At 60.9% G+C, this 25906-nt stretch overlaps 2 protein-coding genes across 8 annotated transcripts; one reads left to right on the forward strand and one right to left on the reverse strand.

The window, feature by feature from the left end:
• Window positions 1–120: 120 nt before the first annotated feature.
• Window positions 121–19753, forward strand: TUBGCP6 (tubulin gamma complex associated protein 6). 5 transcript variants are annotated; one of them, XM_037847726.1, is made up of 25 exons: window positions 121–1473; window positions 2265–2428; window positions 3712–3922; window positions 7984–8157; window positions 9161–9282; window positions 9414–9489; window positions 9596–9705; window positions 10127–10218; window positions 10299–10438; window positions 11235–11384; window positions 13525–13606; window positions 13697–13785; window positions 13868–13980; window positions 14842–14980; window positions 15132–15230; window positions 15319–16369; window positions 16607–16662; window positions 16786–16897; window positions 17033–17204; window positions 17283–17424; window positions 17566–17760; window positions 17915–17969; window positions 18037–18250; window positions 18340–18539; window positions 18613–19753. In XM_037847726.1, the coding sequence occupies exons 1-25, from the start codon at window positions 667–669 to the stop codon at window positions 18702–18704; spliced, it is 4857 nt and encodes a 1618-aa protein (XP_037703654.1). In that variant the 5' UTR covers window positions 121–666; the 3' UTR covers window positions 18705–19753. The 5 variants fall into 5 exon arrangements, with proteins under 5 accessions (XP_037703654.1, XP_037703651.1, XP_037703652.1 ...); XM_037847723.1 differs by having other exon boundaries at window positions 122–1473; window positions 17837–17969; XM_037847724.1 differs by having other exon boundaries at window positions 122–1473; window positions 17036–17204; window positions 17837–17969.
• SELENOO (selenoprotein O) lies at window positions 18792–25156 on the reverse strand. Of its 3 annotated transcripts, XM_037847744.1 has the most exons (9): window positions 24560–25154; window positions 22446–22649; window positions 21487–21667; window positions 20684–20814; window positions 20278–20555; window positions 20035–20185; window positions 19460–19645; window positions 19194–19350; window positions 18792–19121 (listed from the first exon to the last, which is right to left on the reverse strand). In XM_037847744.1, exons 1-9 carry the CDS (start codon window positions 25120–25122, stop codon window positions 18954–18956), a joined length of 2019 nt encoding a protein of 672 aa, XP_037703672.1. In that variant the 5' UTR covers window positions 25123–25154; the 3' UTR covers window positions 18792–18953. The 3 variants fall into 3 exon arrangements, 2 of the variants coding, with proteins under 2 accessions (XP_037703672.1, XP_037703673.1); XR_005218522.1 differs by lacking the exon at window positions 18792–19121 and having other exon boundaries at window positions 19207–19350; window positions 19460–19641; window positions 24560–25155; XM_037847745.1 differs by lacking the exon at window positions 18792–19121 and having other exon boundaries at window positions 19207–19641; window positions 24560–25156.
• Between the last annotated feature and the right edge of the window lie 750 nt (window positions 25157–25906).

Consider the following 25906-nt stretch of genomic DNA (forward strand, 5'->3'; position numbering starts at 1 on the left):
CTTCCCACGCGAGGGATCGTGGCCCAAACCCGGAAGTGCGCGGGCGGGCGGTGTCAGCTCAGGGGTGGGGCCGCCGCCTCCCCGGTGACGTACTTCCGGCGCGCCCCCAGGCGTGTCTCCTGGCGCGTGGCAGTGACGCGGCGGTGAGGGACGCGGGAAACGCCGCTCTTTCTGCGGGTGAAGCCTGGGCCCCGGGTCCCTGGCCGGCCGCGCCCTCAGACTCCCCTCGCGGCCTCGAGGCGGCGGGCTGCACCCACGTCCGGCCGCAGCCTCTCGGGGTTCTGTCGTCGGGGCGGGGCCCCCGAGAGCGTGTGTAAAGCCGGGCACGTCCGCTACCCGAGTGCGTGTTTCGTCCCTCGGATCTGTCAGGGTTCTGAGGGCCGCTGACGGTTGAGGACCGAGTTGGAAGGACTCCACGCTGGCGCTCTGCGGCCTGTTGTGGGGACGCGGTGTGGAGGTGGGCCCGGCCGCGCGGGCCGCCCCGGGCAGGGCGCCTTTTCTCGGGTAGAGCCCCTGGGGGACCCTCCTATAAAACACAGGTGTGGCGCCGCAGGATTTCGGTTAGAAGGCGGCCTGGCTCTTCTTCCGCGTCTTTCGGTGACTGCAGTGAGCCCTGGCGAGACGTTTTCGCAGACACTGAGGGCCCCGAGCTGAGAAGAGGGGGTCATGGGCAGCATCACTCAGCTGTTCGAGGACCTGTGCGAGGCCCACCTGCCCGCTGTGAGGGCTCACCTGGGCCGGCGCAGCGTCAGTCGGAAGGGGGCAAAGCAGAGCCTCAAGAGGGTGGCCTACAATGCTCTTTTCACAAATCTCTTTCAAGATGAGCGTTTTAAGCTGCAGCCTGATATTTCCAAACTCCCGGTGAAAAACAGGATCCTCATGCTTTCCTTCGACTTGAGAGTGGCTGGCCTGGGCCCTGAGGCTGACCGGCTGGAGGAGCTTGTGGAGGGGCTCGAAGCAGCCACCTGCTGTCCGCTCGCAGAAGTCGGGTCTGTTTTGGATCTCCTGGTTCAGCTTGCGGGGAGCGGTCCCCCTCAGGTCCTGCCACGAAAGCGGGACTACTGGTTGAACAACAAGCATGTTGGGAGAAATGTCCCATACAGCGGCTATGACTGCTACGATCTGCACGTGTTTGAGATGGACGTTCGGTCCTCGGTCTGCAGAGAGGAGTACCTGTGTCAAGACGTGATTCAAAAAACACTTCAGGTGATGGAGGCTGCACCAGGCACTGGCCTGCCCTCCTTTGGGCTGTTCTCGTATGGCGACTCTTGTGCTGATAAGTTTGAGAGAGACACCCGGGTCTCGCTCTTTGGTGCCCTTGTGCATAGCCGCACCTACGACATGGACGTCCGGCTGGACCTCCCCCCGGTTCCGGACAGTGCGGACCTGTCTGGACTGGCCATTAAAGTAGAGTATCTCCTTCCTGCCTTCAGCTCTCGATCGATCATTGATGTTCCTTTAACTAGGATGCAGGTAGGGCAGCCAGGGTCCAGGTCGCGAAGCGGCCTGAGCTGGGCATGGCTGCTGGAGTGGGTGCCTTGCTCAGCAGGCCCCTGCCGCACACGTGTGGTCCAAAGCAACGTGCTGCTGCTTTTACTGGACAGGGCATGTCCACTGCTCTGTTATTTAGTCTGCCCTCCGGAACTGCTACTTAAATTTAAATTAAGGTGAAATAAAGTAAAAAAGTAATTTCTTCAGTTGCACAAGCCACATTTCAAGTGCTTAGTAGTCACAGGTGCCAAAAAATATTTGTTTGTGCTATACAGTTTATTTTTAACCTGTAATGTGAACTTCCATGTTATTAGGTTAGTAACTTACGATTTCACAGAAGCTGCTGCAAGGAACCATGGTTGTTACTCAGTCATTCCCACATCACTGGACATTTAGGTCATTTCTGAACGTAGATAAGCGAGCATCTTGGTGTACATTTGTTCTTTTCTGTGTTTGGTGTGGTTTTCCAAAAGTGGATTTACCAGTTTATAGGAGTTTAGTGAAATATTTCACTGTGTGAGTTCTGTTGTGGTGTATGTGTTGTATGAACTTGGAAATTGATAGTCTTAGTGAATTACTTGAATTTCTTAAGTGGTTCAGTGGCGGAAAACATGGTGCAGTGCCTGTGTGCTGGAGGAAAGAAGCAGCATTTTACTAGATCTTGTAAGTCAACTAAACAGACACATGTGGACAGAGTTCCTGGACTTCTAACCCAGTGAAGTTGAGACACGGGAGTAAATGTAGAATGTTCACTTCTCGCCCGTGGTCCCCAGGTTCCTCAGAGCACGGATCAGTCAGAAGATGAAGGATTCCAGTCTGCATCTAATTTGACTCCTGACTCGCAGTCTGAGCTGAGTGTGACCCCGGACCTTGACTTGTGGGATGCCGTGCTCACCTATGAGGCCAGCAAGCGGAGGTGCTGGGAGCGAGTTGGCTGGTATGTGTGCCTCTCTGTGCCTTTTGAGCTTGCTGGGCCCCGGCGTGGACCCGGCTTTGGTGGCTGCTACCGGCATTGCTGACTTAGTGAGCCCAGTGGCTGTTTTCAGAAGTGGCTGTGATGGGGTTTGGAACCCTAGAGTGTCAGCCAAGCTGGTTTACAAAGATACGTCCTGGGAGTTTAAAGGAAAGGCAGAGGAGGAAAGGTTTCCGGGCTTCACCAGGTTCTTACTGTACTAGTAATGTCTGCAAACCATACGTTTTGATAAAAATCGTCCTTTGGCATCTAAGGTACTTCCCTATAATGAGGCTCCTGGTTAGGAAGCCAGAGGGCAGCCTGTACACCGGGTTGGCGAAAGGCAGAAATGCCTCACCTTGCCGGCCTCGATCGGTGTGGCCAGGTAGGCTCAGCGTCTGGGTACTGACAAGGAGTTTCCTTTGTGTTTACTGTTGCTCACGTCTAGAAGAATTCAGGGGTATTCTCTGGCTGCGAAGCAGAGTGCACCCCACCTGCAGCCCCAAGAGTGTAGGCTCTGCCTCAGGCCTCAAGACCCCTGGGGAGGGTCTCCCCCCGCACCCCTGCCTGTCCTGCTGTGGGGGCTCTTGCTGCGCCTGGGCCGCGTGGGCCTGAGCTGGGTAGGGGGTGGGCTGAGGCTATCGGAGCCCTGGAACGGTGGTTTCTCTGTGATGCCCGCGCATTCTGGGAGGAGCATTCTTGTTGAAGTTGGGGCTGCACTCGGTGGTGATGGGCAGGCTTGACGTTTCGGATGATTGGGGCTTGATGTTTCGGATTCTTGGGGCTTGTTGCCCATCGTGGGCTTTTCTGCCTCAGAGGGTTGGTTGTGCCGGGAGTCGGTCCTGGAAGAGTGAGGGGTGGGAGCGGCGGGGGGTGTGCAAAGGGAGGTGGCTCTCCCAGGGGCATGTCCATCTCGGTGGCATCCTGGGGTCGGGGGGCGTTCAGAGGGGAGTGCTCCTCCAGCGACGTTCTCCCATGGCTGGTAGGTGAGGTCCCATGCTGCTCCCGGGCCAGGGGCATGTGTCCTGGATGTGTGTGTGCAGAGTTGTCTTGATGGGATCAGATCAGGCCTGGCACCGAGTCTGACATGTTCCTGGAAAGGCTCAATAACTGGCTGGAAGTCACATTCTGTCTGCATTTCTCAGACACTTTATGTCTTGGATTCACTCTTTTTCCTTCCTCCTGTCATATCTGCTGTTAGGAAACCGCACGGGGAGCTCAGGGACATGTCGCTCTCCCTACTTATGCTCTCTTTGTCTCTAACGCAGCCCCCCTGGCCATCGAGAGGAGCCCTACCTCACCGAGGCTGGCAGAGACACCTTCGACAGGTTCTGCAGACTCCACGAAGGGGACCTGCAGGGGCTTGGCGGGGGCCTCCTGCCGGCCCCGCAGCTCGTCCTAGTGGAGGAGGGTGAGCTGGTGAAGGATGCACTCAACGTTCTCATTGGGGTTGTGTCTGCCACGTTTCCCCTCTGCCAGGTAAGGGCGTGCTTGGGCTCGACTGGGGTCCACTCGCTCTCGATGGTCCTCCCTCTGCGTCTGTCTTACCGATGAGGAAACTGAGGCATGGTCCGGCGAGTGGCTGGGCAGGCTGTGTTGCTGGGAAGGCCCCACTCCCGAGCATGCCCGTGCACAGCCCCAGCAACGCAGTGATTACAGCCGTGGGGCTGGGCCAGGGTCGTTCATGCAGTTCCTTTTAAAAAGAAATTTTTTTTAATTAGAGAACAGAAGAATCACGCATAAAGTACAGGATTCCCATATACCATCTTATTATTAACACCTTGCATTAGTGTGCTACATTTGTTACCATTTGTGGAAGAACGTTTTTATAACTGTGCTAACTGGTCCATCGCTTACGGTGGGGTCCCTGTGTTGCACCTTCAGTTCCTTGTAAAAACTTAACAACAGGCGCTCGTGGCTGGCAAAGAAACGATAGGAAGCAGTGGAGAAGATCAGGACTGGGGCCCCACCGCTGCAGGCTTGGTAGTGAGGTTCCCCTTTATTTCTGATTTTGATTACTTACATAGTTTCTCTTTTTCCTAGTCAAGTCTAAGGTTTGTCATTTTTATTGATCGTTTCAAAGAATCCATTTTTGGTTTTGTTGGTTTTCTCTACTTTTTAATTCTCTATTTCATTTCTCTTCTCCTCTGATCTTGGTTATTTCCTTCTTCCTGCTCACGCTGGGTTCAGTTGGCTGTTCTTGTCCTGGATCTCCAGTTGTGGAGTTAGGTCTCTGACTTGAGGTGTTTCTTCCTTTTTAACATAAGCCTTTAGAGCTGTGGACATTGTTCTCAGCACGGCCTTTGCTGGGTCCCATAAGGTCTGATTTGTTGTATTTTCATTTTCACCACCTCAAGGTGTTACTTAATTTCCCTTGTGATTTCGTCTCTGACCCAGCAGTTGTTTGATTGCAGTCTTTAATTTCCACATATTTGTGAATTTTCCAGTTTTCCCTCTGGTATGGATCCCTAGCTTCATTACATTGCTGTTGGAGAAGATGCGTTGCATGATTCAGTATTTTGAACTTACCGAGACTTGTTTTGTGTCCTAACGTGTGGTCTATCCTGGAGAATGATCCGCATGCACTGGAGAAGAGTGTGTGTCCTGCTGCTGTTGGGTGAAGGGTTCCGTAGCTGTCTGTTGGGTCTAGTGGGCCTATTGTATCGTTCAAGTCTCCTACTTCCCTATTGATCTCCTGTCTAGGTGTTCTGTCTGTTATTGAAAGTGGAATATTGAAGTTTCCTACTATTAATGTAGAATGATCTGTTTCTCCCTTCAAATCTGTGAATATTTGCTTCATATATTTTGGGGGCTTTGCCTCTAGGTGCATATGTATTTATAATTGTTATGTCTTCTTGTTGAATGGACCCCTTTGTCAGTATATATGATCTTCTTTGTCCCTCATAACAATGTTTAACTTGAAGTTTAGTTGTCGGATTTTACTATAACTACCCCAGTTCTGTTTTTTGGTTACTGTTTACATGGGGTATTTTATTTTTTTTCATCCTTTCCATTTCATCCTACATGTGTCTTTGAATTTAAGGTGAGTCTCTTGTAAACGGTATGTCGTTGGGTCACACTTTCCACCCATTCTGCCAGTCTCTACCTTTTGAGTGGAGAGTTTAGTCTTACATTCAAAGTCACTTCTGATATTGCAGGACTTTTTTTCTGCCATTTGCTATATAGTCTTTGTAAGTCTTATACCCTTTTTGTTCCTCAGTTCTTCCATTAATGCCTCCTTTCTTATTTGATTTTTGTATTGTACCATTGTAAGTCTCTTCTCATTTCTCCCTGCATTTATTTTTCACATATTTTCTTTGAGTTTGTGGTTACTCTGGGGCTTAAATTTAACATCCTAGATCTTTAACAATCGTATTTGATTTGATATCAACCTAACTTCAGTAGCATACACCTTCACTGTTCCAACCCCCTCCACCCCCCACTTTTTGTTATACTTGTTTCCTATTGTATCTTTATAGAGTGTGTGTTCAAAACCATTGATTTATCATTACTTTTTGTGCACTTGCATTTTAGAATCTGTAAAATGGAAGAAGTGAAGTTACATACCAAACAAGTGCAGCACAGCAGTCCTGGCGTTCGTAGTTCCCCACGGTTGCCTTTACGGGGGGCTTTGTCTCTGTGCCCCTGGGAACCCCTGTGCAGTGCCTTTCCTCCCTGCCGGAGGAGCTCCCTTCAGCGCTGCTCATAGGGCAGATCCGGTGCTGATGCGCTCCCTCAGCTTTTGTTTATCTGGGAATATTTTAATTTCTCCCTCATTTTTGAAAGAAAGTCCTACTGGACGTAACATTCTTGGTCTGCAGGTGTTTTCTTAGCACGTTACATATTTTGTCCCACTCCCTCTCCTCCGTGATTCCTGACGAGAAATCGGCTCTCCATGTTTCTGGGAGTCCTTGCATGTAACTCTCTTGCAGCGTTCAGAACTCTCTCCTTGTTCTTGGCATTTAGAGTTTGATTTCTGTGTGTCTAGGTGTGGTTCTCTCTGGGTTTATGCTGTGTGGGGTTTGTTTGGCTTCTTGAAGTTGTCTATTCATGTCTTGCATTAAATTTGGGAAGTTTTCTGGCATTATTTCTTTGAGTCTTCCCTCTGCCCCTTTCTCTCTTCTCCTTGTGTGTGGTGTGCTTGATGGGGTCCCACAGGCCTCTTACGCTGTTTGCTTTTAAAAATTCCTTTTTCTTCTCCTCAGACTGAATCATTCCTTTGTTTTGTTTTCAATTTTGCTGATTATTTTTTCTGACAACTCCAATCTGTTGTTGAAAAATCCTGTAGAGAGTTTTTCACTTCAGTTATTATGGTCTTAACTCTAGGAATTCTTTTTGGTTTATTTTTAAAATTCCTATCTCTTTACTGAGATTCTCATATTTTCAGTGATTATTTTCCTGTGATTCTCCAGCTCTCTCTGTGTGTTTTCCTTTATCTGCTTGAGTTTCTTCTTTTAAAAGTCTTTGTCTGGGATGTCCACACTCTGGTCCTCTTTGTTGATAGTTTCTGGATTTTTACCTTGTTCCTTTGGATGGACCATCATTTCTTGTTTCTTGTCTTATAATCTTTTATTGCACTCTGCACGTCTTAACATTTTAAAATGTTAACTCTGGGATTTAGTCACTGAGCTGTCTTTTCCTTATGTTTGTATCCAGCTAGTAATTATGCAGAGATTTCCTTGAGTGCCAGGAGCTAACGTAAAGAAACCAACATGAAAGACCCCTCTTGCTGTGCCTGCAGACTGGCTCTGTGTTGGCTGTGGAGCCCTTCAGAGCTCAGCCCTCCCATCAGTGAGATCAGTCGGAGGCAGAACCGCAGTGCAGGCCCTTTCAGTCCTTCCTGAGCTTCTTGCCTTGGGCTCGTGTTGGCTGCTCGCCTTAGGAGCTCCTCCTCCACCCCCTCTGGGATAGACCCCCCTCCTGGGCGCACCCTCACATGGCTTAGTTGACCCGGTGGTCTCGCCCAGGCTGCTTTGACTGCATTGCTCCCTACGCTGCGGCTGCACGGCTGCTTCGGCTTCCAGGCTTCCACCCGGGGGATTGGCACCCAGTGTGCGCATCGGGGTGACCCTGCTCCCTCCAGACAGGGTGGGGAACCCCAGTGAGCACACAGGGCTCCACACGGTGCCAGGAAGGGCCTGTGAGCTTCGCCTACTGCTTCCTTGAGTCGGCTTCACCCAGTTACTGGAACCCTTTAACTGCTTTCCGGAGTGTTGAGGACGATGGCTCTGCTGGTTTTGCTCATTGTTCATAGATTTGTAGCATCTTGAACTGCCACCTTGGTTGACCAGCCAGTCATGTGGCTTTAAACACATTTGTTTTATCAAACTGGTAGTGAAAAATCACACCCTTTTCTGTTTGCAGTCTTTGCTCCTAGGGGTGAACAGCTGTTGCTTTGCTGCTGCCCGTCCTTCTGTCCCTTTTGGAAGCCCTCTCCGGTCCTCTCTGGTCTGGGTGCCTGACCTTGGGGTTCCTGGGTGGAAGGAGGTGGTGGCACCACGTGGGGTCTGGCCGGCCCGGTGACTCGCTCTGCCCTGTAGCTGGCGCAGGCCTTCGTGGTGAAGCCGGGAGTCTTTGTGTCGGGAGCATCTCCTGAGAGCGTGAGCAGCCTGCTGTCCGAGGTGGCCGCGTGTGGGACGTGCTACTCCCGCCTCAGCCAGTTCTCCCTGCAGCCTGCGCTGGGCTCCGCGCCCGGCCGGGGCCTCGTCTTCCAGGTGCGCCCCTGCCCCGGTGGTCTGGCCCCTGAGAGCCGTGTTCACGCTCGAAAGCCCAGGCTCCCCAAGCCCGCCCCGGCCGTCTCCCTCATGGTGTCTGAATGTGGTGGTCCCCCTTTGAGGATGGGGTGACTGAAGATCTCTGTCTCACTGGGAGCCTGGGATGGGCGCTTGTGGGCCCTGGGCAGGGAGATGGGTGTGGACCCGTCACTGGGGCTGGGAATGCCCGGCAGTTTGGGTGTGCAAGGCCAAAAGGCAGCGAGTGGCCCTGGGACGGCCCGTCCTCCCCGTGCTGCCCCCGTGGTTCTTCCTGACGGTGGGGGCCTCTGAGCCCAGGGGGAGGTGGTTGGAAGCCTGAGGCCTGGTCTCCATGTGGGGTCAGCACTGTGCAGCCAAGAAGGGTGTTTGGGGGGTGGAGGGCGTGCACCCACACGATGAGCTGGGGTGCTCGTGACCTTTAAACTTTGGCAGGTAGGGAGGGGCCGTCAAGGGACCGAGATGACGAGGTTTGGCTTTCGGGAAGTCGGGCTGGGGCCCTGGGGTGGGTGGCCCGAGCAGGCCCAGGGAGGGCCGAACACGGGCCATGGGTGTTGGGGCCGGGAGCAGCTGGGGCCTGGGGTTACAAGGTGTCCACGGGAGGAGTGGGCTCGGCGTGGGGACTCCAGTCTGGGGTCCCGCGGCAGACCAGGCCTCTGTGGTCTGAGCAGCTGGAGGGCCTCATGAGCTGGCCGTTGCAAGCATGGCCTCTCTGGTCTTTCCCAAATGCCCCCAGCCTGGCCCCAGTTTCCCTGGAGCGTCTGAGCCTGTGAGGACGGGCCGAGGTCCTGTGGGTGCCCAGCACCGGCACCTCAGTCCGAGGTCCTCGCCCTGCCTGGGCTGAGCTGCCTGGGGAAGATGGGACCCCGAATCTGGGGACAGAAGCCAGACCCCTCTTCCTAGCACCAATGGTGGCGGCTCGGGGGCCCCACGTGTGCTGGGCGTCCCCTCAGACCTTTGTCCACAGGCCTTCACCAGCGGCCTGCGGCGCTACCTGCAGTACCACCGGGCGTGCGTCCTCTCCACGCCCCCCACCCTGAGCCTCCTGACCATCGGCTTCCTCTTCAGGAAGCTGGGCCGGCAGCTCCGGTGAGCCGTGGGGGCGGGCGCCGGGCTTGGCGGAGGGCCTGTTCGACCCCCACCTGGGCAGGCGGGTGGTGCTTTGGCCTGGGGGGGCCCTTGGCACCGCTCACTGGGTCTGGCCGGGCATCTGCCCCCAGGTACCTGGCCGAGCTCTGCGGTGTTGGCACCATGCCCCCAGGGAGCAGTGGAGGGCCCAGGGCTGCGTTCCCAACCGTGAGTTTTCCCTGCCATGGTGCCCCAGGCGTCCAGAAAGTAGGGGTGGCCCTGGAAGGAGGGGTTCCTGCTCTTTGGAGGCCTGAGCCCGCTTTCCCGTCTGCAGGGGGTGAAGCTGCTCTCCTACCTCTACCAGGAGGCCCTGGACAACTGCAGCAACGAGCACTACCCCGTCCTCCTGTCCCTGCTCAAGACCAGCTGCGAGCCCTACACCAGGTGAGGCCCGTCCGAGAGGGTCTGAGTGAGGAGGGGTGGAGGCTCGCATTCCGCTCGTGTGTTCACTTAGCAAAACGGGAATTTTTCTGTACACGTTAAGACTGCCCAGTAAGGCAGACAGGGACACCCGCTCTCAGCCCGCTGCTGCCCTGTCCCCAGCACACGCTCGGGCTGCATGCCCCTGCTTTGTGTGAATGTTCTTAGTGGAGACGTGGTGGATGCCATGCTGTCTGTGCGCTTTGTGGTGAGTTACTTGCACTGACTCAGACTAGATTGAAAACCATGAAGAGTGAGGTTGCTGCCGCTGGCTCCCGCTCATGTCCTCTCCTTGGCGGGTGGATGCGGTCGTCCCCCAGCCGGTCACCTGAGCCTCCTCGCCGGGTCCCGGGCACGCGGGCCACTCACCCCATGCTGCCCGCAGGTTCATCCACGACTGGGTGTACAGCGGGCTCTTCAGGGACACCCACGGCGAGTTCATGATCCAGGTGAACCACGAGTATCTCGGCTTCAGAGGTAGGTGGCCGGCCGCCGGGGGCTTGGGCTCAGCTGGGGCGGCTGCCACGACGCGAGCCGTGCGCTCTGCCGTCATCTAGATAAGTTTTACTGGACCCACGGCTACGTGCTGATCTCCAAAGAGGTGGAGGACTGCGTGCCCGTGTTCCTGAAGCACATCGCCAACGACGTGTACGTCTGCGGGAAGACCCTCAACCTGCTGAAGCTCTGCTGCCCCCAGGTGAGGCTCTGTGGCGTGTGGGATGCGAGCAGGGAGCGCACCTGCCTGCCCTGCGCCTCGTCCCCAGACGAGGGCGGTGTCTGGGACAGCAGTCGGGAGCCTGGGCCCCGGGCCCAGCACGGTCCCAGCCTCCCCGGGGCAGGAGCTCGGTCCTCTGCATAGACCCCCAGCCCGGTGCCCTTCAGCTTGGCCTCAGCCGCCTAGACTCAAGAAGCGGGGAGATCTCTGACTCACAGTTGCCCCCCAAGAAGTTCATCAGCGTCTCTGTCAGGTCCCAGCTGTGTGAGAATGGGAGGCAAACGCAAAGGTGTTTCGGAGACCGAGGGCCTGTGGGCTCCCCCTCCCCAGGACCGCCCAGCGAGATGGGCACAGGCCAGCTGAGGGGTGTCTCCGCCTGGTGACTGGGGGCGCTGGAGGGCACGTGGAGGGGGGTGGGAAAGCCCCTGGCTCCCTTTGGGTGGGGCGGGAGCAGACGGGGGTCACCAGGGCAGGCTCTGCGGGGTGGGCGGGAAGCACGGTGGGTGGCCCTGCTGGCATCGGGGCTGGGCTGCGCACTGGGGTCCCGGCGCGTCGCTCATGGGGCCCCCTAGGCATGGGGGACCTCATGGGGTCTTCTCGGCGGCTGAGGGTCTCCCATGAGAGTGGGGACGTGGCCCTGCCCAGGGCAGCTTTGCTCCCAGTGTGGCCATGCGGGGTCTCCTGGGACGGGGGCCGGAGGAGGTCCGCACAGCCTGGGGTGTTCCCCTCTGGGAGCCTCTGGCTGCTCTGGGGTCACTGCAGCCCCCTCCTCTGGCAGCATTACCTGTGCTGGTCGGACATCCCCGTTCCCCGGATTTCGGTGACTTTCTCCCTCGAGGAACTGAAGGAGATCGAGAAGGACTGTGCCGTGTACGTCGGGCGGATGGAGAGGGCGGCACGTCTCAGCTCCGTCAGCAGGGAGGAGAAGGTGAGCGGGCACTTCGGTCCTGGGGCCTCGCAGCAGGGTCCCATGGCCCCTGGTCAAGGGACCCCAGGATCCTCTCTCCCGCGGGGGTTCCTGTGCTCGGGGGAAGGGGCAGGGTGGGCCGTGGACTCGGGCATGGGGGTCGGTGCCGGGCCAAGGAGAGGCCTCCCTCCCAAGGGCCGCGTGCCTCGTAGCGGGTGCAGAGGGACCTGGCAGCCGGTTCCCGGAGGAAGCCCCTCCGCGGAGCCCTCCAGGCCTGGGGCTGCCAGGGAGGGGCTGAGTGTCCAGTCAGCGCCCTGAGAGCTGGCCTTGATGTTGCTCAGGACAGAAAGGTTTTGCCGTTGTGGCCAATGCCAAGGGCCTGCCCCCCCCCACACCGCCCCCACCCCCTGTGCCGCCCCCAGCCCTCCACATTGACCGCCTCCTGCATGCTACCCCCTGCCTCTGCACCGCCCCCTGCACCCCTGTCCTCTGCAGCCCTGTGGAGTGGGCGTTGACCCTGGGGTTGCACACCCACGATCCACATCTGTCAGCACCAGATCGGAGCAGCGTGTGGAAGGGGCGGTGCTCCCACAGCAGGGGTTTCAGGCAGCCCCCTCCTGGCCAAGGCCCTTCCCTCGAGCGTTACGGTGTGGTGTTTGCTCACTATTGTGGCTTTCTAGAGCTGCCATTATGCAAAATACCAGAAATGGATTGGCTTTTATAAAGGAGATTTATTCAGTTACAAATTTATAGTTCTAAGGCCACAAAGGTGTCCAAACTAAGGCATCAACAAGAGGACCCTTCACTGAGGAAAGGCCGATGGCATCCGGAACACGTCTGTCAGCTGGGAAGGCACGTGGCTGGCATCTGCTGGTCCTTTGCTCCTGGGTTCTGGTTGCAAAATGGCTTTCTCCAAAATGTCTCTGGGCTTCTGTCTCTCTTAGCTTCTCTCTCTCAGCTCCTGTGCATCCTTGCTTGTTCTCCCAGGGCGTTTCTCTCTAAGCTTCTGGGGGTCCTCTGTTAGCTTCTCCTGGGGACAAACTCTGGATTACATGTCTTCTCTCCAAAATGTCTCTCATCTTCTTCTTTTTTTCTTTTTTAATTAAATTCAGTTTTATTGAAATATATTCACATATCATACAATCATCCATGATGTACAATCAATTGTTCACAGTACCATTAAATAGTTATGCATTCATCACCCCAATCTGTTTTTGAACATTTTCCTTATATCAGAATCAGAATCAGAATCAAAAATAAAAGTAGAAAACAACACCCAAATCATCCCCCCATCCCACCCTATTTTTCATTTAGTTTTTGTCCCCATTTTTCTACTCATCCATCGATACACAGGATAAAGGGAGTGTGAACCACAAGGTTTTCACAATCACACTGTCACCCCTTGTAATCTGCATTGTTACTCAATTATCTTCAAGAGTCAAGGCTACCAGGTTGGAGATTGATAGTTTCAGGTATTTCCTTCTAGCTATTCCAATACATTAAAACCTAAGAGGTGTTATCTATATAGTGCCTAAGAATGTCCACCAGAGTGACCTCTCGACTCTGTTTGGAATCTCTCAGCCACTGAAACTTTATTTTGTTTCATTTCACATCACTCTTTTGGTCAAGAAGATGTTCTCAGTCCCACGATGTCGGGTCCAGATTCATCTCCAGGAGTCATATCCTGCGTTGCCAGAGAGATTTACACCCCTGGGAGTCAGGTCCCACGTAGGGGGGAAGGCAGTGAGTTCACCTGCCGAGTTGGGTTAGCTAGAGAGAGAGGGGGCCACATCTGAGCAACAAAGAGGTACTCAGGGGGAGACTCTTAGGCACAATTATAAGCAAGTCGAGCCTCTCCTTTGCAGTAATGAGCTTCCCAAGGGTAAGTCCCAAGATAGAGGGCTCAGCATACCAAACCGTCAGTCCTCAATGTTTGTCTCACCTTTTTAAAGGACTCTGGTGATGTAATTAAGACCCACCGTGAGCGGGTGGGGTCGCACCTCCTTGGAAATGATCTAATCATAGGTCTAACCAGCAGTTGGTGGGTTCCGTCTCCATGGAAACAATCAGAAGGTCCCACCCCACAGGACTGGGTTAAAAGACCACAGCTCTTCTGGGGTCTATAGCAGCTTCAACCTGGCACATCCACCGTCTCTTCCAGGAGCTCCACACGGAAATTGTGAAACAAGAACTGGTCATCCATGCCCGAGAAGCAGCTTCCCGGGCTCTGGGCTCCCTGAGTGGTGAGCATGTCTCGGCTGTCCCCTTTGCAGTTCTGGGGTGCCTCCCTGAGGGGCCTCTTGCAACTGGGCCCCTGTCCCCTCCGAATGCAGCTTGGCAGCTCTCGGAACGGATGGCCGCAGATGCCCAGAAGCAGGAGCAGTTTCGAAGGCTGAAGGACCAGTTTGTGAGGGACCAGGAGGTGGGTGTCCTGGCCCCGTGGGGTCCAGGCCATCCTGGGCTCTGTGGACGAGGCGCTTCGCCATGGCCTGTGTGTTTTGCAGCGTCGCCTGGCAGCCAAGCAGGACACCGATGATGACTTCAGCTATGCCCGTGAGCGCCGCGAGAGGGAGAGGAGGCTGGCGGCCTTGGAGGATGAGCTGGAGAGGCAGGCAAGGTGCGTGGTGAGGGCAGGGCTGACCCCTTGGCAGCAACTCCTCACAGGCACAGATGTGGCATCTTGGTGGCAGTTGGCTGTTTACTATGGAATTTCCCAACTTATAAAAGTAGGAGGACGGGTATGCTGAAGCCCGGAACGCCTCTCACGGCCACACGCCCTCAGCTGTTCTCAGAACGCTTTTCACAGCTGGTCTCTTTCTGTGCATTTAGAGCCCTGGGAGGGCCGTGGCCATGGCTGAGGGTTGTCTCTCTCTAATCTTCTGCTGTCTTTGGCCTGACAGAGAGACTGGCTCTTTCTCCAGCTGAGAGTCAGGGCTTGGCCTCCTTCGGGCTTGCTGGCTGGTCTGGAACCGAGTGCTGGAGTCCCAGGGGCAGCCCTGTGTCGTGGCGAGGGCCCCCAGGAGGGCAGGGCCTCGGGGGCCCTCAGGCTGTTTGCTGAGCTGAGCCCAGAGACCGAGAGTTGTTCCCACTCCCACGCGGGGGGAGCGCGGCTCGGATGAGGCAGTGGGCAGGCGGGAGCTGGGCTGGCTGGGAGCCAGGCGAGTGGAACTCCTGCTCTGCACCCCCTGGTGTACCGTCTGTTCTTTGGAGCTTACCACGGAAGGGAAGATGCCTTTTAAGCAGCTCAAGAAGGGTGGCCTTGCACCTGGGGATGCGGGGGGCCCTCCACTCCTGCTCCCCTTTGCCTCAGACGGTGCAGGAGCTTGCTCTGGGCGCACCCTCGGCAGACATTTGCTGAGCCTTGTGGGAAGACAGGCATCTGGGGCTCGGGGGCTCGGCCAGGTTGCCGGGTACCGGGGGGAGCCTGGGGAGCCTGGGGGGTCCGAGGCGTGACCGAGGCCTCTCTGTGTGGCTTTAGGCAGGCTCTGGTCGACCACTACAGCAAGCTGTCCGCAGAGGCCACCCGTCGCGAGCAGAGGGCACTGTGGAAAACCCAGAGGCACAGACTGGGCAGCGCACGCCTGCGGTTTCTCTCGGAAGAGCAGAGGCGCCTTCAGGTGGGGGCCTTGGTGGCTGCAGGCCCCGGGCTGCCCCTTGGCTGCTGCAGTGGGGGTTGTGGGTGGCTGGGCGAGGCCCAGGGCTGCGAGGCCGGTCACCAGTCACCGGAGTGGGGGGCCTCTACTCAGCCCCCCCTGGCGCTGCCCTCAGGAGATGCTGCAGGCCGCCCCCAAGGCGGAGAGCCAGCAGCCGCTGGACGCCCCCCTGGGGACACGTGCCGAGAGCCAGCCTGGGGCATCACACGCCCAGGTGAGGGGCTGGGAGCAGCACTGGGGGTGTCAGCGAGGGTGTGGGATGTGTCCTGGGTGTGACGTGGCCTTGTGCACTTGTGTCACAGCCCTCACCGCTGGGCCCAGAACAGCCGGCTGCCTGGGACAGCCCCAGCGGACCAGGGCCGCAGCCTCGGGCCTCTCCTGCAGCAGCAGACCTCGGCACGCGGGACTTCCTGCCCATGCCCACGGGGTGTGCCGCAGCCTCGCTCCCGGGGGAGGCGCTGTGTGCCGTCAGCGCAGACCTGCCTTCCTCGGCCTCGTGCGCGCAGGCCTGCCAGGCTCCCGAGTACGACTTCAGCACTGTCCTGAGGCTGGCCGTGCCCGCCCCAGCCTCGCCAGGACCCCAGGCTGTGGAGCGTGGCCTGGGCAGCGAGGGGCAGCAGCTGCTGGGGATCGCAGACCTGGTTCCATGTGTCCCTGACTCACAGGCGGCTCTGCCTCATCGGCGCTTGCTTGGGCACACATCTTCCGAGGAGGGGGACGGCCGGCTGCCGGGGATGCTGCTCCCCTGCGCGTCAGGAAGTAGCCATCCCACAGGCGGCTGTGCAGATGCACTGCACTCCCGGCCCCGGTGGAACGTCCACGGGCACGTGTCTGAGTCCAGCATCAGGGCTGGGGAGAACGTGTCGGATGTGGCTCCCCGCCGGCCCCGGTGGAACATCCATGGGCACGTGTCTGAGTCCAGCATCAGGGTTGGGGAGAACGTGTCGGACGTGGCTCCCCGCCGGCCTTGGTGGAACGTCCATGGGCACGTGTCTGAGTGCAGCTTTGGGGTTGGGGAGAACGTGTTGGCCATGGCCTCTGCCCGGCCCCGGTGGGACGTCAGGGAACACGCCTCCCGGCCCTGCATGACACTGGGGACGCTCTCAGGGGAAGCTGGGCCTGAGGTGTTCAGGCTCCCTCAGAGCCCCCCTGGCTCCATGGCCCAGTCAGGCCCCAGCCTGGGGGCACAGGGCTCCCCCCTGGGAGACGAGCCACAGCCTCAGGCGGACACAGCTCCGGCAGCCCCCAGCATCGGGGAGGAACGCGGCCTCCAGGGCTCAGTGTCTTCTGTGGCCAGGCCTGGTGCTCTAGGGGACAGAGGCCCCAGAGAGCCTCATTCCGAGGACAAACCAGGTCAGTGAGCAGGGAGGGGCACGGACTCCCCTTCTGGCTCCTGGAACATCTGTCACCTGGGGCTCCTGTAGGCTTGGGTGGGCAGGGAGGGGGAGAAGCAGCCATTGGTCCCCTTGTCTGTCACCTGGGACCAGAGCTGCTGCCCTAGGGGGCCATCACCTGGACCTGGGCCGCCCCCTCCATGTCCCCTCAGCAGGCCCTTGGCCCTGACACCCCCCCCCATCTGTGCCCACACAGGCCCAGGGAGTGGAGACAACCAGGACTTCTCTCCAAGCCGACCGCCAAGCTCACAGGTCAGGGTGGGTGCAGCCTGTGGGCTGGGACTTGGGGGGCGTGCACTTGGCTGGGGGGCCCACCTGCCCAGGCCTGTGGGTCAGGAGGTGCTGGGTGGGGGTCACTGAGGCTGGCCTCCTTAGGAAGGTGAGGCTGGAGAGACGGCCTGGCGCTGGAGCTCGGAGCAGGCCTACCTGGAGGGGCTGGCAGCCCGCTACTGCCCGGAGCAGTACCCGGACAGCTACGAGGCCCTGTGTGAGGCCCGAGTGTGAGCCCCTGAATGCGAGCTGAGTGTGAGCCCCCGAGTACAAGCCCCCATGTGTGAATGGAGGCGAGGGAGGTGGGGCTGGCAGTTGCCAGCGTTGCCAGCGCCAGTCTCTGTCGCCCCAGCAGCAGAGCCCCCCGTTGCCCACCTGCTGCACCATGTGCCCCCCTGGCCCTTCTCGTTGCCCGTGGACCCCCGCGTGGAGGCGGCTGTGGGAGAGGCCGCGGTGCAGCTGAGTGAGCTGCTGACACTGCCCGTGCTCATGAAGCAGTCCATCACGGCGCCGCTGGCCGCCCAGTGAGTGCCCACCCCCCGCCCAGCCCCTACCCCGCACCCCGCCCTGGCACCCCGACACAGGCCTGCCCTCGCCCCCAGCATGTCCTTGGTGAACAAAGCCGTGGTTGACTACTTCTTCGTGGAGCTCCGCCTGGAGATGCACTTCGAGGCGCTGAGGCACTTCCTGCTGATGGAGGACGGGGAGTTCGCACAGTCGCTCAGTGACCTGTTGTTTGAGAAGGTGACTGGCGCCGCGGGGTGTGCGTGGACTGGGCCCTGGGGGTCGGGCGGGGGCATCACTCGGGCACCTGAGCAGGGCCTGTGGGTGCTGTGCCGCGCCCCCCCTTGGGCCTGCTCAGGACCCCACGTCTTTCCCACCCAGCTGGGGGCTGGGCAGACACCTGGGGAGCTCCTCAACCCCCTGGCCCTCAACTCGGTGTTGGCCAAGGCCCTGCAGCACAGCCTGCACGGGGACAGCCCGCTGGCCGCCGGCCTCTCCTTCGCCCTCAAGCACCTGCCTGAGGCCTTCGCTCCCAACGCCCCTGATGTGCTGAGCTGCCTGGAGCTCAGGTACAAGGTGAGCAGGGCCCCCACGGTGGGCAGGGACTCCCGGGTGCTGTCCCGTGCGGTGCTGAGCTGGGCACTCTGGGCAGGTCGACTGGCCGCTCAACATCGTCATCACCGAGCGCTGCCTGAGCAAGTACAGCGGCATCTTCTCCTTCCTGCTGCAGCTGAAGCTCATGACGTGGACGCTCAAGGACGTCTGCTTCCACCTCAAGCGCACAGGTGAGGCCCGTGGGGCCGCGGCGGCCACCCCGGGCTCCACAGCTGCTCACCCCCTGCCTTCCCCCAGCGCTGCTGAGCCGCACGTCCAGCTCCGTCCAGTTCCGCCAGCTGCAGCTGTGCAAGCACGAGATGCAGCACTTCGTGAAGGTCATCCAGGGCTACCTCGCCACGCAGATCCTGCACGTCTCCTGGTGCGAGTTCAGGAACAAGCTGGCGGCCGTGGGCAACCTGGAGGAGCTGCACCGGGCTCATGCTGAGTACCTGAGCAAGGCCGTCTTCAGGTGAGGGGCAGCGCTGTGGGCGGGGCCGGGTGTCACCCCCGCGGGCAGGGCCCCCCCGCTGCACGCCCAGCACCTCCCGCTGCCCACAGGGGCCTCCTGACAGAGAAGGCGGCGCCCGTCATGAACGTCATCCACAGCGTCTTCAGCCTCATCCTCAAGTTCCGGAGCCAGCTCATCTCCCAGGCCTGGGGCCCAGCCACCGGCCCCCGGGGAGCCGAGCACCCCAACTTCGCCCTTATGCAGCAGTCCTACAACACCTTCAAGTACTACTCCCACTTCCTCTTCAAAGGTGAGAGCAGCCCCGGGCTGGGGGCTCAGGCTGCGGGTGCCCCCGGTGCCTGCTGATGCTGTCCTGCCCGCAGTGGTCACCAAGCTGGTGAACCGCGGCTACCAGCCCCACCTGGAGGACTTCCTGCTGCGCATCAACTTCAACAACTACTACCAGGACGCCTGAGACAGCAGACGGTGCCCCAGGAGAGCTGCTGGGTTACTGGGAGCCCTGACACCCGATGCCGGGAAACTAAACACGCGGAGACACGGCTGTGGAGCTGCAGGTTTACTGGATGTGGGGCGGGGGCTGTGCTGCCACACGGGCTCAGACCAGGACGGGTCAGGGCCTGACTGGACGTGCTGGCTGTCATCAGGTGGCAGCGGGGTGTGGGGCGCAGGGCAGCCTGGGGCATCTCGGGGGAGCCCCCAGGCTTTAGGAGGATCAAGTGACTCTCAGGCTGGCCGCCCAGAGTGGGGGCTTGCTGCTGTAGGAGGGCCGCTGGCCGCCCGTCCCCGCAGCTGCCTCCCCGGTGCCCTCCGGCCCCATGGCCTCAGTCTCCTGGTGGTAAGGGGCCTCCAGCAGCTTCAGCACCCGCCGGACCTGCGGAAGAGAGGCAGTGAGGGGGGCCCCCGCGTTCATCCCCCTGCAGGCGGTGGGAGGGGCTCTGCTTGCCTCTGAAAAGTCTCCGTTCTCGGCTGCCTCGATGGCGTTCTGGGCGATGTAGTTCCGCAGCACGTGCTTGGGGTTGTTGGCAAGCATGACCCGCAAGCGCTCAGCCTGCCAGCCAGCCACGTCCTCCGTGCTCTCTGCATCCTTCTCTAGCCGTGCCCTGCGCAGCACGTCTCCCCCAGTGGGGTCCCCACAGCTGCCCACCCTGGCCCCTCCTGGGGGCTGAAAACCCTCAAACCCAGGGCCCTGACCCTGGCTCCTGCCCTCACCTGTAGTCCTGGAGCCAGGCGGCCCAGCGGTCCCGGTTCTGGCTCTGCAGCTCAGCTGGGCTCAGCAGTTCTAGCCGGGCACGCTGCTCGCTGCGCTCCAGCTCCCGGGCGACATTGGCCTGCCCGCCCAGGAGGGTGAGGAGCTGGGGGTTGGACTGCGCCAGCATGAGCAGCAGGGAGAGCTGCCTGGGGCAGGTGAGGGCAGTGCCAACTGAGTGGATCCCATGCTGCCCCACCCAGGCCCCCGCTGCTCCACACACCCCTCAGTCCCACAATAAACACCTTCCTGCCTGAGCCGTCTGTCTTCTCACTCCCGTTTTCCCGTGGGTGGGTGGGTGGGGGGGGCGGCAGGTGGACACAAGGAAAAGGAGGGGCTCAGGCTGCCAACACTGAGAACCCCTGGCTGCCGTCCATGGGGTAGAGATGGTGCCAGGACACACTGCCCGCCTGGGACCATGGGCCTGCTTGGCCCTCCCTGCTCACGCCGTCCCTCCCCATGGCCGTGCTCCAGCCCACCCTTGGGACGCCTGTCAGTTGCCACCCCCAGGAGCTCTGGGCCAGTCCCGAGCACCCACCGGGGATCCATGTGGGGCCGGACAGCGAGCTGCAGCTCCTCCACGGAGGCACACTGCGCCACAAGCGCGTCCAGCAGCTCCCCCAGCCCGGGCGATGCCGGCCCCAGTGGGTAGGAGCTCAGCAGTGCGAAGCTGTTTGTGAAGTCAGCCCCTGCAGAGGGTGGTTTGGGGGCGCGGGGTCACCACAGCCTCCTGCCAACACTGGCTGAGCACCCCGTGGGCTGGGCGAGCCCCAGCACTGACCCGTGCGGTGCATGGTCTCTAGGAGCCCGACCACCAGTGCCCTGTCCTCTTCCCGCGGTGCCCGCACCAGGCCCAGCTTGCTGCGCATCTTGCTCAGGTAGTGCTTCTGGAACTCGGCGTCAAACTCGGCCAGCGCCGCCTCGGCCAGCGCGCGGGGCAGCTCAGGCTCCAGGGCCTCGGCCAGCTTCTGCAGGTTCCAGTGGCACACCTCGGGCTGCTTGCTGAAGGCGTAGCGCCCGGCGCTGTCGGACGCGTTGCACACATGCTCGGGGTCGTACCTGCCGCGGGCCGGGGCTCAGGGCGGGCAGCACCGGGTGCCTCAGGGCCCCTGTCCCCCACTCCTCGGGGCCTGTCCCCGCAGCAGTGCCTGCTGGCTGCCCTTCCCCGGCTCCCTCCCCACCCCGACCTGTCGAGGAAGCCAAAGGGCCCATAGTCGAGGGTGAGGCCCACGATGCTCATGTTGTCCGTGTTGAGGACACCGTGGCAAAACCCGACGCACTGCCACTCGGCCACCAGCTGCGCTGTGCGCTGCGTCACCTGCGGAGGGGCCGGTGCACCCTGGGTCCCGAGGCCTCAGCCCACTCCCCACTGCCCCAAAGGCAGCAGCCCCTCGGCCGGAGCAGGAGGCCCCCATCGGGCTCCTCTGCTGTCTGCTCGGCCGGCCCAGGCGGCTCCCAGACCTGCGCCTCAGTCACCAGTGCAGACCCCACACGCAGCATTGTCCCCACCTGCCCAGCCCTCCACACCATCCAGGAGCCAGGTCCTGTGGGCTGAGCACCCCCACTCCTGCTCGTACCCACTGCCTTGACGCCTGAGATGTGCATGGTGGGGAGCTGCAGCCTAGCCCTGCCATCCCTCAACCCCCACTTGCCCCGACCCTCCTCTGCACCCATGGGGGATGGGGACCATGGCTTGATGCTCTGGGAGGGAGCCAGGCCCCGTCCAGGACTCGGGGTGAAGAACAGGCAGCAGCTGCCAGCCAGCAAGGTCAGGCCCCCAGCAGGCCAGCTCCTTCCCTCCAAGGCCCCTGGCCCCTGCAGCCACGGCCGGCATGACGTGCACAGGCACACGGGAGCTCACTGACGCCTGCCCCTCATGGCGTCCGCGAGAAGCCCGGCTCGGACCCAGGGCACGTGCGCCTCCTTGCAGGCGGGTGCTGGGCCCAGTGGCCTCTACCCACGGGGAGGACTGATGTGCACCTGCACCCACCTCCCGGAAAAAGGCAGCATTCCTCTGCACACGGTCGCTGGCATGGGCGGCCTGGATCTCGGGGTAGAAGGTGCTGATCACGTAGTCAAGCATCTGTGCCCGGATGTCATCTCTCCCAACGCTAGGGCCTGCCCGTCCCGTGTGCTCGTCTGTGGGCTTAAAAATCTCAAAAGACCCAAACCTGCAGGAAGGACCCAGCATTTCAGTGGCTAAGCGGGACCCCCGGCCCCTGCACAACACGGCAGAGGCTCCTTGGGCTGCTTGGCCTGGAGCCCGAGGGCAGGGGCTGCGCCTCAATTCACGTGAAAGGCCGGGCAATGTGCCCCGATGACAGCGAGCCCTTCAGTGGTTTCCCCCTGGGCCACCATCTGTGCTGGTGCTCTGCGGGGAGCAGGCCGTGGCCCGAGGAAGCCACCAGTCAGGGGTCTGCACACCTCCCACCGGGACACGGCCAACACGCCCTCTGAGGGTGGCTGCCAGCAGCAGCTCGACGTCGGATCCCGGCCTCCCTGCCAACAAGGCACAGCGGCCGCAGCAGGGCCACCAGGGTCGGTCTGGCACGTAAACCCTCGAGGACCATGTCCGAGGTGGGAGCCGACACAAAAGGAGTCTGGGGGGGCACTGGGCACCAGCAGCCTCACCACATTGCCCCAGCGAACAGCTCCCAGGACCATCCACAGGCCCCCTGGTCCAGCAGCCCCTGCCCAGGACCCCCTCCTTGGGCAGCGCCCACCCGGGGCCCCTTGCGCTCTGACTCTGCAGGCTCTGTCTGCTCCAGGTGCCACCGCAAGGTCCATGACAGCCCTCAAAGGCTGAGCCACCCTCGAACGGCCAGGACTAGCTGGGGTGGGGTCCCTGCACCGCTCTCCCACGAAGGTCTCTCCCACGAAGGCGCAGACGCCGAGCTCCTACCACACAAGTGAGCAAGTGCACGCAGGCCTGCAGGCCTCTGGCATTACCTTAGAAAAGTAGATGCTACACGCAACACAACCGTGCACCGCTCATGTTTTGGATTACCGTCGTAGTGCACGTCCCGCACGACCGTGGACTCGGAGGTGACGCAGGCCGCGGCCCGTGTGGTGGGGATCCCCAGGTGGAACATGGCTTCGCTGCACAGGAACTCACGGATGCTTGAGCGCAGGACTTTGCGGCCGTCAGCCTGTCTGAAATCAAACGCAGGGTCACTGTGCCGCTCAGACACGTCAGTCGGGACTGTGGCTTAGCACAGCCGACGGAAAGGAACTGCAAGAAGGCAAGTGCAGGGAAACCTCAGAAAGTTCGACACAGAACTGCCACACGACCCGGCAGTCCCACCCCAGGCGCACACCCAAGACCCGGAAGCAGGGACTCGACAGATCCACGGTCCACGGCAGCACTCGAGACAGCGAGAGGGAGAGCCAGCCAGGGATAACCGAAATGTCCATCCAGAAAGACAATGGGCCGTCATTTAGCCGTCAACACGGTACAAAGAAGTGAAGTGCTGGACCACGCCGGCTGAGTACAGTGAGCCAGACGCAAGAGAGCCAAGAGCGTGATCTCGCTGATGTGAAACAAGCAGAACATGCAAGTTCACCAAGACTGAAAGCAGGGGTGAGGGTGGGGTGGGGACTGCGGGGCAAGTGGCTTAGGATGCAGAGTTGTTTGCGGAGATGGAAAGTTCTGGTAGCGGGTGGTGGTGACGGCGGCACCGTGTGGATTGTGATCCCATTGAAGGGTGTGCTTGGCAGGGACTGAAACGGGAGGTTATCATGTGTTATGTGTGTGCCAACAAGTGAAGGAAAAAAGGAGGGACTGGAGGCCATGACCAAAAAATGATTCTGGTTTGAAACTAATAATGGAGAAAAGGCTTGGAAGGTTCCTCCTGGGACACACCAACAGTGGAGCACAGACTGTGAGCTTCAACCCAACGTTAAATTGCTTGAACTTGATGACTACGATATCCTTGTTCTGTGGAAATACACATGAACACCTGTCTGAGTATCTGGGTGGGGGTATGTTGTTTTCCATGTGGGTTGTATGTTACTTTTGCAACTGTTGTGTTAAGTTTGAAGTTATTTAAAACAAAGATAAAAAGTAAAACACTCCTGCAGTACCGCTCGCCCCCCAGCACTGTGTGGCAGGGAGGGCTGAGGGGCAGCTGGGGGGCTTGGCGCGAGCATGAGGGTGGCAGAGAGGGCAGACGCTCCCCGCTGGGCGACGCGGAGACCAGGGCCTCAGAACCCACCCCTCGGACGGGACCGTGGCCTTCCATGGACACCAGCACGGCTCCCCCCGCGGGCCCGGGGACAGTACACTTGGCGCAAGGGCATCCGAACTGGAAACTGGGCTCTGGGGACTGTGGTGCCGCTGGAGGGGGCAGGAGAGCCTATGTTCACCCTGGAGCATCCTGTAGGATTCAGCTTGTTCTTTTTATAAGGAGCTTTAATTATTTTTGTTAAAATAAAAAAAGAGCCTGAGCAAAGCTGCCTGAGGCAGGGCCTGTGCCGGCTCCCTGTGAGAGGGTGGCCCGAGCAGCAGCCAGTCCCCGGCCTCCCCAGCGCTCCAGGGGCAGAAACCACCTGCAGTGACCTAAAGCCTCTCAAAAGGGCAAAAGTATGTGGGCGGTCACCCATTCTCGCCGGGGAGAAGCGCTCGCCCCGGGGCGCACCTGCCACTAGGTTCCCTACATAGAGAGGCGGCCAGACCCGGCCCGGCGGAGCGCAGGGATGCGGAAGGCCCCTGGGCCTGCCCCGCCCTCACCTGGGAGCCCAGGAAGGTTCTCCCCAGGTGTGAGCGGTCCCCTGGCCGGGCATTCGCTGGGACCGGCTCGGCCCCGGCAGGACGCGGCCGGGAAGGGGGGCTCCGACCTTCCTGCCCCTTGCCCTGGCGCCCGGAACCCGTGCGCCTGCGCCTGTCCGCGGCTGCTCCCTCCTCGGGGGGCACTTGCGCCCCGCCTCCTAGGCGCCTGGCTCGAGATCAAACTTCCCCCTTTTCCGGGGTAATGGCTCGCCGGTCTCCGCGGCCCGGGGGAAGCGCTCTGCGTTGCGCGGCGGGGTCTGGGGTCGCCCGGCTCCCGCCCGCCCGAGCCGCCCACCTGGAGAAGGGCGTGGGGCCGGCGCCCTTGAGCTGCAGCTCCCAGCGCTCGCCGGCCGCCGTGCACACCTCGCCCAGGTACATGGCGGCGCCGTCGCCCAGCTGCCCGGCGAACTGGCCGAACTGGTGGCCGCAGTAGCAGTGCGCGGCGGGCTCGGCGCCGGGCAGCACCGCGTTGCCGCTGAAGAAGAGCGCGGCCTCGGCCTCGCGCGCCTCGCGCTCCGCGGCGCCGGCGGGCGGCGCGCCCAGGCCCAGCAGCGCCAGCGCGGGCTCCGACAGCGCCACGAGGCGCGGCTGCCGCAGGGGCACGGGCCGCGCGCGGCTGAAGCAGGCCCCGGGCACGCTCCGCGGCGCCGGCGGGGAGTCCTGGGGCCCGGGCGCCTCCACGGGCAGCGCGCGCAGGGCGCGGTTGTCGAAGCGCAGCCCCGCCAGCCAGCGCGGCGCCGGCTCCATGGTGGCGGCCCAGGCGCGGCGGGGCGCGGGCGGCGGGCGGCGGGTGACGGGCAGCGACCCGGCGCGGGTGACCGCGAGCGAGGCACCAAGAACAGCCCTAAGCGCGGCCATCGGCGGCGCCGCTCGGACCGGAAGCTTGCCCGCCCCGACCGGAAGCCTTGCCTCTACGCATGCGCGGACTGCGCCCGCGGAGGCCTGGCTCCGATTGGCTGCGCCGCCCGTCTGTCCGCCGTCTGCGCGGGCAGGTGTGACGTGTCCGCAGATGCCGTCGGGGCCGACCCGGGTGACTCGCAACCGTCCCGCCGGGCGTGTCGCTCCCCGAAAGGGGCGGCGGGGGACCCCGACCGTGCTGAGGGTCTGGCCAGGTTTGCCCCCGGCAGCGCCTGCCCCAGGCCGGCGGGGAGCGGCCAGTGCCGGCGTGGACCTGGGCGAGGGCCGAGGGCGGTGCCTGCGGGGCCCGGGAGGGTCGCGGCCCTCGGGGCGGCATCGGCGCTGGACGCTCCGGGTGAGGGCGAGGCCAGAGCGGGAGCAGCCAGCAGGGGCCGGCGCCTGCCCGCCCTTCCGCTTCCAACCCAGGTCCCCAGACGTGTCCACCCGGCCGGACGCCCCCTCCCCATCTGCTGCCCCCGTTGCTCTCTGAAACTCTCGCTGCCGCCGTCCGGGAGGGGAGCCCTGATGATCTGGGCACCAACCCCCCTTGAGAAAGCCCCTTGAAGGCCCACGGGCGAGACGCCCCGGGGAGTGCCAGGGGGTGCGTGGCGAGCATGCCCAGCGGCCTTGGGGTGCGGGATGCGGAGCGAAGCGGGGCTTTCAGGGGAGCCCACCTGGCTGCTCCCCGCCTCCGCAACTCTTCCCAGCTGCTCCCCAAGCTGGCCCTGAGGTCCAGTCTGGGCCA

This window comes from Choloepus didactylus, chromosome 8, assembly GCF_015220235.1.
Source record: "Choloepus didactylus isolate mChoDid1 chromosome 8, mChoDid1.pri, whole genome shotgun sequence".
NCBI lineage: Eukaryota > Metazoa > Chordata > Mammalia > Pilosa > Megalonychidae > Choloepus > Choloepus didactylus.